Source organism: Sapajus apella, unplaced genomic scaffold, assembly GCF_009761245.1.
Source record: "Sapajus apella isolate SASKATOON/1434 unplaced genomic scaffold, GSC_monkey_1.0 scaffold23, whole genome shotgun sequence".
In the NCBI taxonomy this organism is placed as follows: Eukaryota; Metazoa; Chordata; class Mammalia; order Primates; family Cebidae; genus Sapajus; species Sapajus apella.
The window spans coordinates 3,892,033-3,907,919 of NW_022436963.1; the positions used below are offsets into that span (position 1 = coordinate 3,892,033).

Sequence of the window (15,887 nt, forward strand, 5' to 3'; positions counted from 1 at the left end):
GGGACAGAGGGGGTAATAGGCATTGGGGCTTGGTCCCGGGGGCATTGGGGTGTGGAGTGGCAGTGGTGAAGACTGAGCTGACGGAGATCGCTCCTGAGAGCTTCCTCCCAAGTGGAGTTGGAGTGGCCCCTTGGAGGGAGGTGCCAGGTTGGGCTCTGAACGCATGTGCCTCACCCAATGTTCTGGCCTCACTCAGTGCCGGGGCCTGGGCCTGCTTTGATGAGTTCAATCGCATCGACATTGAGGTGCTGTCTGTGGTGGCACAGCAGATCACCACCATCCAGAAGGCGCAGCAGCAACGGGTGAGCCCAGGGCGCCGCCCTACTCCCTTGGACCTGCCACGCTTGCACCACCATACTGCTCCCCATTGCAGGCTGAGAAGCCAGCCTCTGGGGGCTGCCCTGGGTCCAGCCTCCCTTGCCTAGGGGGCACACACCCCAGTCTGTGGGCAGCTCCCAGACCAAACTGGAGGGGATGAAGTTTGAGGCTTTCCTTGAAGATCACTACATCCTGACCTTCATGGAAAGCCCCAGGCATTGGTCTTCTTTCTAGCCATGTGCAGGGTGGCCAGGGACCTTGTTCTGGGGACAAGAGCTGAGAGGCTGGCAGTTGCCCCCTAGTCAGGCTGAGCTTGCCTGGGGCTGGGGAGATTCTATGTCAGGAACTGGGGGTGGAGCGAGTGGGAAGCAGGAGATGTGTGGAGACCTTCGAGGTCCTGAAGCCAGGAGCTGGGAGGTCATGGGTGGCCACTGGGGCCTAAAGTTTTGGCCAGATCCTGAGAGAGGGTCCAACCCATAATCAGGGGTCCAGGCCTGGCCAACCAGCTACAGCCAGGACAGAGGCATCAACAGGAGGCAAGGGGCCCACACAGAGGAGGGGACAGGGCTGGGCACCCTAGTCCTAGGCGAGTCAGCCCCTCCCTGCTGCAGGTGGAACGCTTCATGTTTGAGGGTGTGGAGATCCCACTGGTACCATCCTGTGCCGTGTTTATCACCATGAACCCAGGCTACGCTGGCCGCACGGAGCTGCCTGACAATCTGAAGGCAAGTGCAGGCCCAGAGTGGCCCAGGAAGCACCGGAACTCTGGCCTGAGTTGGAGATGCCAAGTCACTTATGCAAGGACATAACTGCTTGGACTCCAGGGACTGTGATTCCCTGTGGCAGTCCCCTGGCCATGGAGGAGAGGCCTCAGCTTGTGCATGGGAGAAGTCAGGCTGCCTATGGATGTGGTGTGGAGGGGGATTCTTATGAGGCCTGCTAGGCCTGGGCCTTCAGGAGAAACAGGAAAAGAGGAGCCAAGAGGGGCATCTCCTGGGAGTCGTGTGGGGGCAGGTTTGGATCAACACAAAGGATGCACTCAAATGGCAGAGATACCAGCCTTGGGGGAGTGGAAGCCTCAACTGTGGCAGGCCTGGTGCCGTAGGGAGTCCCAGGACACTGGGGAGGAGGGCCAGGTGAAGCGGGGGTGCGCTGGGGGCGAGCTCTGTCTGCTGTTCACATATGCACCTTGTGCCCCAGGCGCTTTTCAGACCCGTGGCCATGATGGTTCCGGACTACGCCATGATTGCTGAGATCTCCCTCTATTCCTTTGGCTTTAATGAGGCCAATGTGCTGGCAAAGAAGATCACAACCACCTTCAAGCTGTCCTCTGAGCAGCTCAGCTCCCAGGTGTGGTCCTGCCCTGATGGGGTTCCAGGGTCTGAGAACCTCTGCCTGCTCCCAGCCCCCAGGGCACCCGCTGAGGGCTGGGATCTGTCCCCAGTGCTTTACAGGCATTACCTTGTGGGCTTCTCCCAGCAACCCTTGGAGATAGGAGTTACATGCCATTTGTCAGCTGAGGACATTGAGGTCCTAAGTAGCTAAGGATCTGGCCAGGCTCACACAGTACACAGCAGAGTTAGAACAGACACCCATGTGGCTAGTTCAGGTGCAAGGGCCTTGATCATTAGGGCACCAGGAGCCAAGAACCCCACGCTGGGGAGCAAGTGCACTTGGGCCTCGTGGGGACCACAGCAGGACAGCCAGACCCTCCAAACCTCCCAGCACCACAGTCCTTCCACTCAGCATGCTGAGCCCAGATTCCAAGGGTAGATGGGGTGGCCCAGGCACCAGTGCTGGTGGACAAGCTTTGCTGTTCAGCTTGGTTCCCAGGCAGGCCCTCACTTTGTAGCAGCAGAGATGAGTCCCACCTCTGGGCTGACATGCTAGCAACTTAGTTTCTCTTCCATCATGATTTCAGAAAAAAATCCCTGGTGTCACCCTAATGGGCCTTCTCTGGGTCACCTGCTCATCCATGAACACAAATCACTGTGGCCAGGAGTAATCAGTCATACCTTTGGCCAGATGCAGTCCACCAAAATCTATGAGCTGGAAGAGATGCAGTGGGTCACCAGTAAAAGCAGCGGCAGTTCATCACAGTGTACTCCTGGGTGCCAGCACTCCCACACACCCTTCTTTCCAAAATGCTCCCCACCCCACATCAGAGCAACTATTCAACATGGTTTTGGAAATGCACTCAGCCCTTCTCAAGTAGAAATGACCCAGAGTCAAGCCCAGCCTGTTCATGCAGCTCCAAGTCCAAGATTTCTGGAACATATGCTAGCCTGTGGATTGGGTCAAGATGGAGCCCTCTTGGTTGAGCACCAGGACACAGAATGATTAATTTAACTATTTCCAACTCACTTGCTGTGTAATGAAGAGACTGGGGGGAGGGGGGAAACCACGGTGGTGTGGCCAAAAAGATGGGTCTGGAGAGAGATTATGGGAGAATGTTAGAAGGAAGCTCAAGGGCCACCGAGGCCAAGCTGATTGTTGCACAGATGGGAAACTCCTTCATTCACTTTTCCAACACAACTAGAGTGCCTTCCTGCCCTTGGCCATGTGCTGGGACCGTGACCAAAGGATGCAGGATGGGTATGGGGTAAAGGAGAGGGCTATCAGGACAGTAAAGCCCCAGGAGCCCAAAGAAGGTGCACTGCCCAGGCTAGGCATGTAGGTGGTCCCTGAGAGTCTGCAAGGGAAGTGCTGTGAGCTGGTGATGAGACCTGGCCAGCTGCCAGGTGGGAGGCAGAGTATTCCAGGCAGAAGCCCCAGAGAGGGATAGTGCTCACCCACACCTCCTTCTGTACGGCAACAGGATCACTATGACTTCGGGATGAGAGCCGTGAAGACTGTGATCTCGGCTGCTGGGAACCTCAAGCGAGAAAACCCCAGCATGAATGAGGTGAGCTCCACCCAGCAGGGCTCCGGAAGTGGAACTCCGGGAGGGCTCCTGGGCAGCTAGAGGGCGGCTGGCCCATCCGCCCTGAAGGCTCGGTCGGCACCTGCTGTAGGAGCTGATCTGCCTCCGGGCCATCCGCGATGTGAACGTGCCCAAGTTCCTGCAGGATGACCTCAAGCTCTTCTCTGGGATCGTGTCTGACCTGTTTCCCACCATCAAGGAGGAGGACACAGACTACGGCATCCTGGACAAGGCCATCCGAGAGGCCTGCAGAAAGAGCAGCCTCAAGGATGTGGAGGGTGAGCCTCGGGTCCTGGGCGTTTGCAGAGGGGCTGGCCCTGGCCACCTTGGAGTCCAGGTCAGGAAGATAGAGACAGGACAGTCCAGCCCCAGGGCCCTTATACCTGGCCAAGCACGCTGCAGCCCGGGCTCTCAGCCAAGCAATTCAGGGGCAGGGTGGGTGTCCGGCCGGGTCTCCATCAGAATCCACCTGGTGGTGGGGAACCAGGCGCAGTCCCCTCCCCGAGCCCTCCTTCCCGCGTGGGCTGAGAGCCCTGGGCTCTTCTTGGGCCTTGCTTCATCAGGCCCTGACCCTCAGTGGTGTGTGACTGGAGCTTCAAGGCCGTGTTCCTCACACCCCAGCCCACCTCACCACAGCCACCGCTCCCCTCTTCCAGGGGCCTCTTGGCTCCATCCCCCTTGGAGGACTTGCCCGTGTTCCTTGTCAAGTGACACCCCTGGTGCCATTGTGCTAAAGAAAAAACATCTGGGCCCTTTCTTCACTGACTTGTTGCAAAGGCCACCGTGTGCCTGGGAGGGCTGTGGGGGACACTGCCCTCAAATACACTCCCTCTCACCCTGAACCCTTGCCCCTCGTAGTAGGATGAGGGTCTCAGTTCATTCCCAGCTGGGCCACCCCCTCCAGCTGGTCCTTTGGTGGGGTTGTGGGAGGAGCTCCTCTAGGAAGCCATGCCCAGTCACCCTGGCCACACAGGGCCCTCCTCTGAGCTCCAGGCAGTTGACCTGCTCCTGCTCAGCCCTGCAAGGCCTCTTCCCGGTGCCTTGCATTGCGCTTCAATTCTACGTGCAGCTTGAATGCTTCCTTCTCTGGTCACCTCCTCACCCCAGGCCCCAGCAGGCTTGTTGAATAAAGCCTCAAACTCTTTCCCTCACATCCTTAGGTCAGCTTCGCCGGCCCTGGCTAACTGGCCCCTGTCCCTTTGGCAAGGACTGCCAGACCTGCAGGGCCATAGCCACCACCACCCTTCTTGGGCCAAAGTGAGGCACTTATTCCCTACCCCTGTGGGCCTGGCCCCTGCCTGCTGGCAGCTATCTCTATAGATCTTGTTCCTTGGAGTTTGCCCATAGAAGCCAGCATGCACTTGGGGTGGTGCTCTAAGCAGGCTGGGGCTGACATTGGGGCCTGTGACAACCGGCACTGAGCAAGCTGGTGGTGGCTGGCCACCTGACCAATGGCTATGAAGGAATGGTGGTCACAGTGGAGATAACGGCTGGCATGTACAGAGTTTCTACTCTGTGCCAAGTTCTGTGCTTCAGGCTTCACCTGCCCCTGCCTATGATGTAGGTGCTACCACTGCCCTCATTTTATAGATGAGGAAATTGAGGTTCAGGGAGTGTGGTGACTCACTCAAGGTCACACAAGCTAGTGGTGTGACCAGAACTCAAGCCCACGCTCTGACCCTTGGGCCGCCTGCCATGTCCCGCAGGCTTCCTGACCAAGTGCATCCAGCTCTACGAGACCACAGTGGTGCGGCATGGCCTCATGCTTGTCGGCCCCACAGGCTCCGGGAAGAGTACTGTAAGCAGAGCTAAGCTTGGCAGCCAGTGCCCAGACAGTGGGCCTTTGGGGGGGTGCGGCTTCAACAGCGGTTGGACACCATTTGTGCCCCTCGGCCTGTATAATACCCCTCCCCCTCCCCATGGTCCCCAGCCCACTCTCTGGGAGCCCAGAGGCTCACTCTCAGGCAGTCCATCTCCCCAGTGTTACAGAGTCCTGGCAGCTGCCATGACGTCACTGAAAGGGCAGCCATCCATCAGTGGTGGCGTCTATGAGGCTGTCAGTTACTACGTTCTCAACCCCAAGTCCATCACAATGGGTCAGCTGTACGGGGAGTTTGACCTGCTCACCCATGAGTGGTGAGTAACTCCCTAGCCCCGCCAGTGATGCCCAGCTCTGGAGGCTGTGGGCCACGGACACCCCTCCTTCCGTCAGCCCGGTGGAAGGCTGAGTTCTGCAGCCCCATGCCTGGGATTCTTTTCTCCATTCTACTTCCTCACTGAGTGATCCTCCTCACCCCTCAGGCCATGGTTCCCTCTCTGCAAAGTGGGAACAATAATGGCACCATGATTATGATAAGGTGAGAATGACTTAATGTGCTGGGTGCCTCAGAAGTATCTGGTGGCTGTCATGACCTGAGAGAAGCTGGTGGGCCCTCTCCGGGCCCCTGCTCCCAGGCCAGAGTTTGTAGTTTAGGGGAAGTGCGCTGAGATGTGAGAAGGGCAGATGGAAGGAGACTGCTGCAACATCAGCGCCTGAGGGGCTTTTCTCTAAGGCTAGTCTGTTTCTCCAGAGAAGAGTCTCCAGTTCTCTGCTAGGGGTGTCTGCTTGGTGCCAGTGTTCTGGGAGCCCTGTAGGGGATGGTCACTGGGAAGGGACAGTCTCCCACCTTCCACAATGTGGACCTATACTGCTTCTCCCATTTCTGGTGCAGATTCTCCCCCATATCCACTCCAGTCTCTTATGTAGGTAGGTGGGGAGCCTGGGGGTCAGACCAGAAAAATGTCCCCTATTAAAGAAAAATATATATATTCAATGATTCTTTGTTGGAAATAGATGCTCCGTGCCACAAAGAAAAATTAGCACTGAGACAAAGGATCTTTCAGCAACACAATTTTTACTTCCTGGGCTGCAGGAAGGGTACTCTAACTAGCCATCATGCCACGTCATCGTGCCAGAAGAGTACGATGAACAAAGGAAAACAAAAAAATTTATTCCCTACGCATTTGGGGTTATCCTTACTGCTGTGTCTGATCTCCATTGGCTGGAATCAGACCTCACAATCTAAACTAAAACCCGATTGGCTAATAACCGAAAACTTTTTTAAACAGGCAAAAGCAATGGAGAGCTGGGACATGCCTGTAATCATGTCCAGCACAGATATCTTGGTTAAAATACAAGGACATAGAATGCACTGTGTGCCTGTAAGCAAGGCATGTCTAACAGCTACATAGGATAGGGCTTAACAAAGTTGTCAGCACACTTATTCTTTAATAAGAAAGGAAACTTTAAAAAGGAAATTTTCTACTTCCCGCATTCTTTTTAAAGCATGCCAAGGAAGAATGTATTCAGGAGCATGACAGGCACAGGGACCATTGCACTGGGGCCTTGTAGTTGTGGGGAGAGATTGGTCTCTGAATACAACGTGGGCAAGTGGGAATCTCTAGTCAAGGGGCAGGGTGAGCGTCAGTAGGTAGAAAATCCAGAGGAAACATCAGGGATGGGGGAGATTCCAGCTAAATCAGCCTAACAGGATTCCAACTGAAGACGGGCCTCTGGGTAACCAGACCTGTTACCTGGGGGTGTGCAGGGGAGGAGCCTCAAGAGTGATCAGATATCAAGGATTCTGGCCAAACTGACTTCTCAGGGTTTTTTGTGGAAAGTGGATTTTACAAGGAAGTGTGCCTGTGGGCCTAGGAGAAGGCTCGGGAGCCTAAGTCTGGGCCCAGCAGAGCATATTTTTCAGCCCTCCTGGCCCCTTACCTGGTGGCATGTGCTGCCTCTGAGGTCTGAGGTCTGAGCGCCCCTCCCCGCAGGTCCCCCCCCCACCCCTGGTTCTGCTGAGGCAGGATCTGGCCACTTCTCATCACGCTGCCTTCTCTGCCCTACCTACCATTTACCTTCCTCCATCCTGTCCACTGTCTCCCAGGGCTACGCTGCCTCCATCTCTGCTGTGGCCTCCTCCCCTGCTCCCTTTTTCCTGTTGGAATTTCACCTTTAATGGGGCTTCAGCAGGGATTCAGCAGGGCAGGGACATAAGCACATATTTTCATTACACCGTGTGACCAAACAGTCACATTTTTCCTATTATAATTTTTATTTTTATTTTTGGTCTGGTCTCTGAGTACCACTATTACAATTTTTTTTTTTTTTTTTTTTTTTTGAGACGGAGTTTCACTCATGTTACCCAGGCTGGAGTGCAATGGCGAAATCTCGGCTCACCGCAACCTCCGCCTCCTGGGTTCAGGCAATTCTCCTGCCTCAGCCTCCTGAGTAGCTGGGATTATAGGCACACACCACCATGCCCAGCTAATGTTTTGTATTTTTAGTAGAGACGGGGTTTCACCATGTTGACCAGGATGGTCTCGATCTCTTGACCTCGTGATCCACCCGCCTCGGCCTCCCAAAGTGCTGGGATATTACAATTTTTAAAAGAGCAAAGATATTGTAGGGAAACGTAAAGCAGAGCTGGCCCACCCGGCGGCCAGGCTTCCCTGGGAGCCAGCTGTGTGGGAAGTACTGCCTCCCTGGTGTCTCCAGCCCTCTCCTCCCTGGCGCTGCAGGACAGATGGGATTTTCTCCTCACTCATCCGGGTGGGGGCCATCGCCTCCGACACGAACAAGAAGTGGTACATGTTTGATGGGCCAGTGGACGCTGTCTGGATTGAGAACATGAACACAGTGCTAGACGACAACAAGAAGCTGTGCCTCAGCTCCGGGGAGATCATCAAGCTCACGGAGGTGCGCCCACTTGTCTGCCTGCCCACTCTCCTCTCCTCCAAGGCTGGGTGGGCCTGGAGGCTGCACCACGCTGGCCAGGCTCTGCCTTCTCACTCCTGTCTCTCAGGGCCATGGGTGCATCTCAGGCTGTCACTATGACTCAGCAGGAGCTTAGGCTTAGCTCCCAGTGCCCCTCCCTGGCCTGAGCTCCTGCACCTCAGGATGTCCCGCACTGTTGCTCAGAGCACCCTTTACACAGATCTTCTTCTTTCTTTCTTTCTTTTATTGAAACAGAGTCTTGCTTTGTCACCAGGTGCCAGGTTGGAGTGCAGTAGCACAATCTCTGCTCACTGCAACCTCCAACTCCTGGGTTCAAGCGATTCTCCTGCCTCAGCCTCCCGAGCAGCAGGGACTACAAGCACACACTACCATGCCCAGCTAATTTTTGTATTTTTAGTAGAGACGGGGTTTCACCATGATGGCCAGGATGGTCTCAATCTCTTGACCTTGTGATCTGCACGCCTTGGCCTCCCAAAGTGCTGGGATTATAGGCGTGAGCCACCACCCAGCCCAGAACTTCTTTCTGTTGTGCTCTGAGCCCATGAGGATGACTGCCACACTGCTCCCTGGCTGAGGGTGCCTCTTGCCTCCCAGGCCCACTTTCAGCCATGTCTCCCCATTGGGTCAGGTGTGTGCCTGGCCCTGGTAGTATGCCCGGGGTCTGGGGGATGGGTGGTATAGACCACCACGGGGACCTGCCTGGTGTGTGAGGGGCAGTTGTCAGAGAAAGAGGGCTGTGGCCTGGGCTCAAGAGCAGCTCACGCGTCTACACTGAGTCCAGCTCTTGAATCCTTCTAAGAGCAAATACCTGGCAGCCAGTGTGGACCTGTGTCCATGTGCACAGGGGTGGGGGGTTCTGGAGCAAAATACACAGTTTCCATCAGATGTCCCCAGGCCTCCAGGGACCCCAAAATGCCCTGACCCCAGTCTGGCCAGCGAAGCCCAGGAATCTCCTGACCTGGGATCTTCCTCAGGGCTCCAGGGAGAGCCGCATTATCAGCTGAGGACCCAGCGGTTCCTGCATCCCACCCAGCACTGCCACTGCCCCACAGCCTACCCACACCTCCCACTTGCAGGATGTGCAGCCCCTCCCCACAGCCCTGCAGCCCTTTCTCCAGGCCTGGGGACTGGCAGCCAGTCCACTCATGCCATTCATCTTGGAACCAGGCAATGACCATGATGTTTGAGGTGCAAGACCTGGCAGTGGCCTCGCCAGCCACGGTCTCCCGCTGTGGTATGGTGTACCTGGAGCCCAGCATCCTGGGGCTCATGCCCTTCGTCGAGTGCTGGCTAAGGAAGCTGCCCCCATTGCTGAAGCCCTACGAGGAGCATTTCCAGGTCCTCTTTGTCAGCTTCCTGGAGGTGAGTGAGGCCATGGGTATGTCTGACCCTGGCGGGGCAGCAGGGCCCTGTGGCCACCCGCCATGAGAACTGGGTGCCTGCTCCCTGCAGGAATCCATCTCCTTCGTTCGGTCCTCAGTGAAGGAGGTGATCACCTCGACCAATGGCAACCTCACCATGAGCCTCCTGAAGCTGCTGGACTGCTTCTTCAAGCCCTTTCTGCCTAGAGAGGTATAGCCCTGAGAGTGAGGCTGGATGCATCTGGTCCCTCTACGCCCACCATTATCCTTGCTCTCCAGGGCCTGGAAGAGAGACTTGGATTGGTGCAACGTGGCTCACCAGACCACCTGCCCAATTGGCTGTAGAGAAACAAAGCTGTGTGGCAGAGGTCAAGATATGCCCCAGCCCCACTTCCTCAGGCGTCGATACTATTCCTGATACTGTTCCCTCTATCCCCAGGGCCTCAAGAAAATACCCTCTGAAAAGCTGAGTCGCGTCGTAGAGTTGATCGAGCCCTGGTTCATCTTCTCCCTGATCTGGAGCGTAGGTGCCACTGGGGACAGCAATGGCCGCGCCAGCTTCAGCCACTGGCTAAGGTTCAAGATGGAGAATGAACAGGTGAGAGGCTGCAGCCCCCCGGGAGGGGGAGCCTCAGTGCTACTGGGTCTCACAGCCTGCTTCTCCTCCTCGTTCCTGGCAGCTGACTCTGCTCTTCCCAGAAGAAGGGCTGGTGTTCGATTACAGGCTGGAGGACGCGGGCATCAGCGGCACCGACGAGGATGAGGATGAAGAGGAGGAGCACAAGCAGGTGGCCACAGGCCCATCCCAGAGACTGCACAGGGAGGGACCACTGGGTGGCAGCTGTTCCCGCAATGAATTATGGCCAGAGGGAGCAGTCATGTTGATGGCCACCAGGTCTCAGGCGGGATTATACGCATCATCTCATGAATCCTCATGGCCTTGCAGAGTGGTTATTACTGTGCTTGTTTTCCAGATGTGGCAGAGCTGTACTTGAACCTGGGGCTGGGCTGAGGGGAGACTTCTGAGTACCTCCCTTACCAGCCATACACACTGCTTCTTCCACATTGTTGCTGAGCCCAGGGATTGGCCACTCCAGTTCCACTTAAAAGCCCCATTTTCCCAGAGCCTGGGCTCCCCAGGGTTGGGGGGCAAGCTCTTGATGCCTGCTTCAGTGTCCTCATTCCCACTATCAGCTAGCAAGGGCTCCAGGAGCCCACCCTCATCCCAAGGTCAAGACCCTAGCCCAGGAGGACAGAGGTGGAAAGGCATCTGCAGAGAGCTGTCCATTACTGTGCAGGATCCTGCTGGGGGGTCCCAGGGCACATTTGGGTCTAATGGTTAGGACTGTGCCCATGGGATGTGTTGGTTTGGCCACAGTGGGCCCCCATCCGGGGACGTCTGCAAGCTGGGTCAGGGCTGGCTGTGAGTGGAGGGATTTCTGAAGGCAGGGATGGTGTTGGACCCAGCAGCCTCTTGGCTTCCAGCCAACACCAGCGCCCATGGTTCTGGCCCCCACATTTCTTGTGTAGCCTGAAACTAAGCAGCAAACACCTTTGCATTCTGGGTTGTTCAATTCCCAGAGCGTCTCCTTTCTGCAGAGACGCAGGGCCTGGCAGTCCTTAGGGAGCCCCCAACCTGGGCAGCTGCATTCAGGGAGACCCCTTCTATGCAGCTGTGCTCAGAGTCCCTTATTCTTGGCCTTTGCCCTCCTTTCTGCATCCCCCTCCCCATGCAGAAGGCAGGGCACAGGACTTTCCATTTCCGCCGGAAGCAGCCCTGCACCTGGACCCTCTTGCCAAAGCCCAGCAGTGCAGCTCCTGGCCCTGCCACCCTTGGCCATAGGGTTGCAGCCAGGAGTGGGGCAGGGAGGGGTTCCAGGCCCACCACTGAGCCACCTGTGGTTCCAGGTTGCCTGGGTGAAGTGGATGGACTCCTCAGCGCCATTCACCATAGTACCAGACACCAGCTACTGCAACATCATTGTGCCTACCATGGACACTGTGCAGATGTCCTACCTGCTGGACAAGCTGCTCACCAATAAGAAGCCCGTGAGTGCCCCCAGGACCTGCCTCTGCCCTCCCCAAGGCCCATGCGGGGGTTGGCCAGCCTCCCATACTGACTTGAGGGCAGCTCCTCCTGTGCACCCGGCCCACTGCAGGCTCCTTCTGTGCCCTCCCCACTCTGCCAGGTACTGTGCATTGGGCCAACAGGCACTGGGAAGACGCTCACCATCTCCAACAAGCTCCTCAAGAACCTGGCGCTGGAGTATGTCAGCCACTTTCTCACCTTCTCAGCCCGCACTTCAGCCAACCAGACCCAGGACCTCATCGACAGCAAGCTGGACAAGAGGCAGGGCACCTCCACCCTCCTTCTCAGCCCCGCATCCCCCTAGCCTGGCCCACCCAGCTGCTGTCTCACCTCTCCACCAAATTATTTGAGCCGGTTAGCGGGCGGGTGGTCTCCCTGGCTGGGACCTCGGGCAGGGCCCTGGGTCTATCTGTGAGAAGCCTGTTCTCCGTCTGCCTGGGAGGAAAGATTCACTTTGAGGGAGCTCAGACTCAGGTCAGCCAGTCCCAGTTGTCCCAGGACACTCAGAACAAGGCGGAGGGTGGGTCAAGACATCTAGCAATTAGGAGGAGGCTGAAATTTAGCAAGAGCTTCCCAGAGGCAGAGCTGCCACCCCATTGCCCCTGGGTTCTCAGAGGACCTGGTGCCTGTGGGTGCTGGGCTCACCCAGCCCCTCCCCTCAGGCGGAAAGGTGTGTTTGGGCCACCTCTGGGGCGCAACTTTATCTTCTTCATTGATGACCTGAACATGCCAGCCCTGGAGACGTATGGCGCACAGCCACCTATCGAGCTGTTGCGTCAGTGGATGGACCACGGCGGCTGGTACGACCGCAAGGTCATCGGTGAGTATGGCCGGCCTGGCTCACGGGGCAAGGGCTGGGCGTGCTGTGCCGGGGCACAGGAGGGGTAGCGCTGAAGACCTACAGTATTTTAAGGCACCCACAAACATGTTTTAATTTCTCTTAAAATTAAAGGGGAGGAGGATGAACTTTTAGGACAAAGACAAATTTTCATGTGTAATATTGATGTTTTTTCTTTATTCCAATACTGCTGTAAAGTATAATTTTGAATTTTTATATGGAGAAGGGGCCACGAGGTCATCATGCAGCCCTGGCCAGGGCCCTTCCTGACTTCCTGCCCCTATTCCAGGCACCTTCAAGAACCTAGTGGACATCAACTTTGTCTGCGCCATGGGCCCCCCGGGTGGAGGGAGGAACAATGTCACCCCTCGGCTGACGCGTCACTTCAACTACCTGTCTTTCACCGAGATGGATGAGGTCAGCAAGAAACGCATCTTCTCCACCATCCTGGGCAACTGGATGGGTGAGTGTTGGTGCGGGTGGCACAGACAAAGGCAGAAGCCCAGGCCAGGGAGACCACAACAAGGACAGTTAGTGGCCACCAGAAAGTTGACCTCTGGCAGTTCATGAATCTCTCTGAGCCTGTTTCTTCACCTGTACCTACCATTCCAAGTCGTGAGGGTTAAGTGTGATATTGCATGTAGTGCAGCTAGCATGAAGCCTGGCACATGGTGATTGCCGGATGTATGATACACACATATGCGCTCACCCACATACGAACATACATATACATTAGTACTTGCCCAGAAACTCTGGTGGAGGCATGTTGCTTTGGAAATCAGGAAAAGCCACAAGATAGGATGGACAGAGTGTCTCTGATCCTTTACAGGGTTTGGGGAAAAGCTTACCCCAAGATGCTGTTTCCCCCCCATCCTCCCTCCCTCCCAATGCACACTGACTTTTGAACTCTGCTTGGCATGTGCCAGATGGTGGGTGATGGAGCTCAGGCCTCCTGCCCTCTGGCCTGCCCTGCCCTGCCTCCAGGGGCTTAGGCAGGACCTACCTGCATGTCCAGCTTGGAAGTGGGGAAACGCTGCTCTGAGAGGGGTTGGGGAGTGGCAAGTGGCTGCTTTGGGAGCTTCCCAGGCCAGGATGAGCAGCAAGAGGTCCGCCTAATCCCAAGCCTGTGTCCCTCCCTCCACCCCCTAGCTGGACTCCTTGGAGAAAAAAGCTACCGGGAGCCTGCACGTAAGTGTGGGCCTGGGCAGGGGCCCAGGAGGGCCTGGGTGGGAAGGGGCACTGGTTCCAGCGTGTGCTCTGGGCTCTAGTTGGGTGTGTTGAGGCTGGGACCAGGCGCCATGGTGAAACATCCTCCGGCTCATGCAGGGACCTTGGGCCACTGGGTGGCAGAGCGAAGGCTGACATAGGCACTGGCTGCCCCGTAGGCACATTCAGCCATTCTTATAGTCAGCTGGCCCTTCCATGCCTGTGTTAGTGTCTAGCTGATAGGTGCAAATTAAATGCAAAATGAATGCATGAATAAGGGACTCCAGCAAACTCCCACTGTGTGTGAAGAACAGGACTCGAAGGAGCAGGTGTGTGCTGGAAAGCTGGAGGAGGTTTGTGTGGGGCAGGCATTGTGGTGAATCTGCCCGTTGATGCAGCAGGGTGGCTGACCACTTCAGTCACTGTCCTTGCCCAGGCTCACCTCCTCCCCCTGCCCTCAGCTGAAAGAGGCCTTCGGAAGACAGCTCCCTTTTGGGTCCACACCCACCTGCTTACCTGCATCCAGCCCTTGGGGCCCTGCCTTCCCTCCTGTGGCTCCTCCCTGCCGACACCAGCGCTCCCTTCTCCATTTGGCCTTCCACAAACAGGCCCCATTCTCCATCTTAACCACAAATGCAAAACAGCCTCTCTGGGCCCCCTTCCCACCTGCCCCGGGCCGTCTCTGCCTCTCTGCTCACCTTGATAGCAAAACACCTCCAAAGTGTTATCTCTTCCTGTTGTGCCCGCGCTCACCTCCTACTTTCCTATGAATGCCCCCTCACCCGCTGAGAGTACTCTTGTCACCAGCAGTCTTGTGTGGCCAGATCAGTGCTCAGACCTTTTCCTCACCTTCCCGGGCATCCGTAGTGCTGGCAGGCAGATGACCCTTTCCTGCAGCAGGCTTCTCTCAGGCCTGCCCGGTCCCTGGTCTCCCATTCTCAGAGGGACTGGGGCTTGGTCTCCAGCCTCTTCTCCCTCCAACCACACTGCCTTCAGACAGTCCCATCCGCCTCTGATGGGGAAAAACCATCTTTGTGCTGGCAACTCCCAAGTCCATGTCCTTAGCGCAGCCGTGTCCCCTGAACGCCTGACTCCACACCTGTCCACAGGCCGTCTCAGGCTGAACCTGATAGATCCAACTCCTGAGTGCCCTGCACTCCTCATCTCAGGTGCTGGCAGCACCATCCTTCCAGGTGCTCCCAGCAAGACAGAGCCCTGGCGCTATCCTGCATCCCCCTTCCCTCACCCACAGCTCACCTGTCAGGAGGTCCCAGGGGCTCTCCCTTGAGAACCCATCCCAATCAGCCACTGCTCACCACCCCATTCTCGCCCACCTGGCCAGTGCTGCAGCCCCACCATGGTGTCCAGGCGGCTGCCTTCACCTGCCTGAGGTCTATCCTCTGCTTGCGGCCGCAGGGACCCATGAAAACATCCCACCAGGCCACAGTCCTCCTCTCTCACCCATCTCATTCAGGCAAGAGCCCGGGCCCTGACAGTGGCAGGCAAAGCCATCTTCAGGCCCCCCACGGCCCTCTGATCTCACCGTCTCCCGCTCACTGCCTCATTGCTGGTCCTTAACCTGATGGGCCTGCCCCCACCTCCGGGCCTTTGCCCTGCTGTCCCCTCTTCCTGGAACAATTTTTCCCCAGTTATGTGCGAGCTTGCATCTCACTTCTCTGCTTGACTGGCCCCTTCCTCAGCGAGGCCTCCCCAAGCGCTCCTATAAAATCGCCCCCAAGCCCAACTCTGGCCCTCCCCTGGCCCCTGTCCTGCTGCAGGGCTGCCCGTAGCCCCTGCTGCCTGTTGGCTGTCTTCGTTACTTGCTGATAGCTCATTGTCACCCTTCCCCACAAGAAAGTCTGCTTGTTGAGGGTGACGAGTGTGTCAGTTTGGGTCACTCTGTGCTTGGTGCCTGTGTCAACAAAACAAGCCCTCTCCTGCCCTTTCTTTCCATTTTTTCCACTTCACCAAGTTTCCACTGACAGAATTTGGGTTCCCAGCACAGAATTGGATAGTTTTCAAAGAACAGGCCAGTAAATGTGTGAGTGGTGAAAATGCAGGCTGGGGGTAGCCAGCCCTGAAGTGGGTGGTGAGCCCTTAAGGTCAGCGAGCCCTCCAGGCCTCCCCCACTTAGGCATCCTGAGGCCTGTGTGGACCATGAAACCCTCTCCACATGTGGCTCAGAGGTGGAATGTTCAAGTCTGGGCACAGCCTCCACAGGACAAGGCAGTAATGGCCCCACTCAGCACTGACCCCATGAGCGCCCCCAATTCCATGATGAGTCCCAGTGCTCCAATAGGCCATGTCAGTATAAAGATATAAGGGGGTGCAGAGTGGGAGATCCTTCATCTCCCCCAAGCTGGGGGCATCTGAAT

At 56.6% G+C, this 15,887-nt stretch overlaps 1 protein-coding gene across 4 annotated transcripts in view; it reads left to right on the forward strand.

Annotated features, from left to right (window-relative positions):
• The window catches only part of DNAH1 (dynein axonemal heavy chain 1), an 81,872-nt gene that overhangs the window by 44,078 nt on the left and 21,907 nt on the right, over window positions 1-15,887 (forward strand). For 3 of the 4 annotated variants that reach the window (XR_004272438.1, XM_032290092.1, XM_032290093.1), the window contains exons 31-46: window positions 197-302; window positions 930-1,043; window positions 1,519-1,668; window positions 3,137-3,223; window positions 3,333-3,519; window positions 4,948-5,377; window positions 7,802-7,979; window positions 9,186-9,380; window positions 9,471-9,590; window positions 9,819-9,977; window positions 10,060-10,167; window positions 11,288-11,428; window positions 11,569-11,729; window positions 12,131-12,291; window positions 12,599-12,769; window positions 13,456-13,494. Coding sequence is in view for 3 of the 4 variants with exons in the window: in XM_032290092.1 (XP_032145983.1) it covers window positions 197-302; window positions 930-1,043; window positions 1,519-1,668; window positions 3,137-3,223; window positions 3,333-3,519; window positions 4,948-5,377; window positions 7,802-7,979; window positions 9,186-9,380; window positions 9,471-9,590; window positions 9,819-9,977; window positions 10,060-10,167; window positions 11,288-11,428; window positions 11,569-11,729; window positions 12,131-12,291; window positions 12,599-12,769; window positions 13,456-13,494 (2,507 nt within the window). In the remaining variant the exon portion in view is untranslated. Of the gene's footprint in view, window positions 1-196; window positions 303-929; window positions 1,044-1,518; window positions 1,669-3,136; window positions 3,224-3,332; window positions 3,520-4,947; window positions 5,378-7,801; window positions 7,980-9,185; window positions 9,381-9,470; window positions 9,591-9,818; window positions 9,978-10,059; window positions 10,168-11,287; window positions 11,429-11,568; window positions 11,730-12,130; window positions 12,292-12,595; window positions 12,770-13,455; window positions 13,495-15,887 lie in introns of all 4 variants that reach the window. The other variant, XM_032290094.1, reaches the window with a different exon arrangement.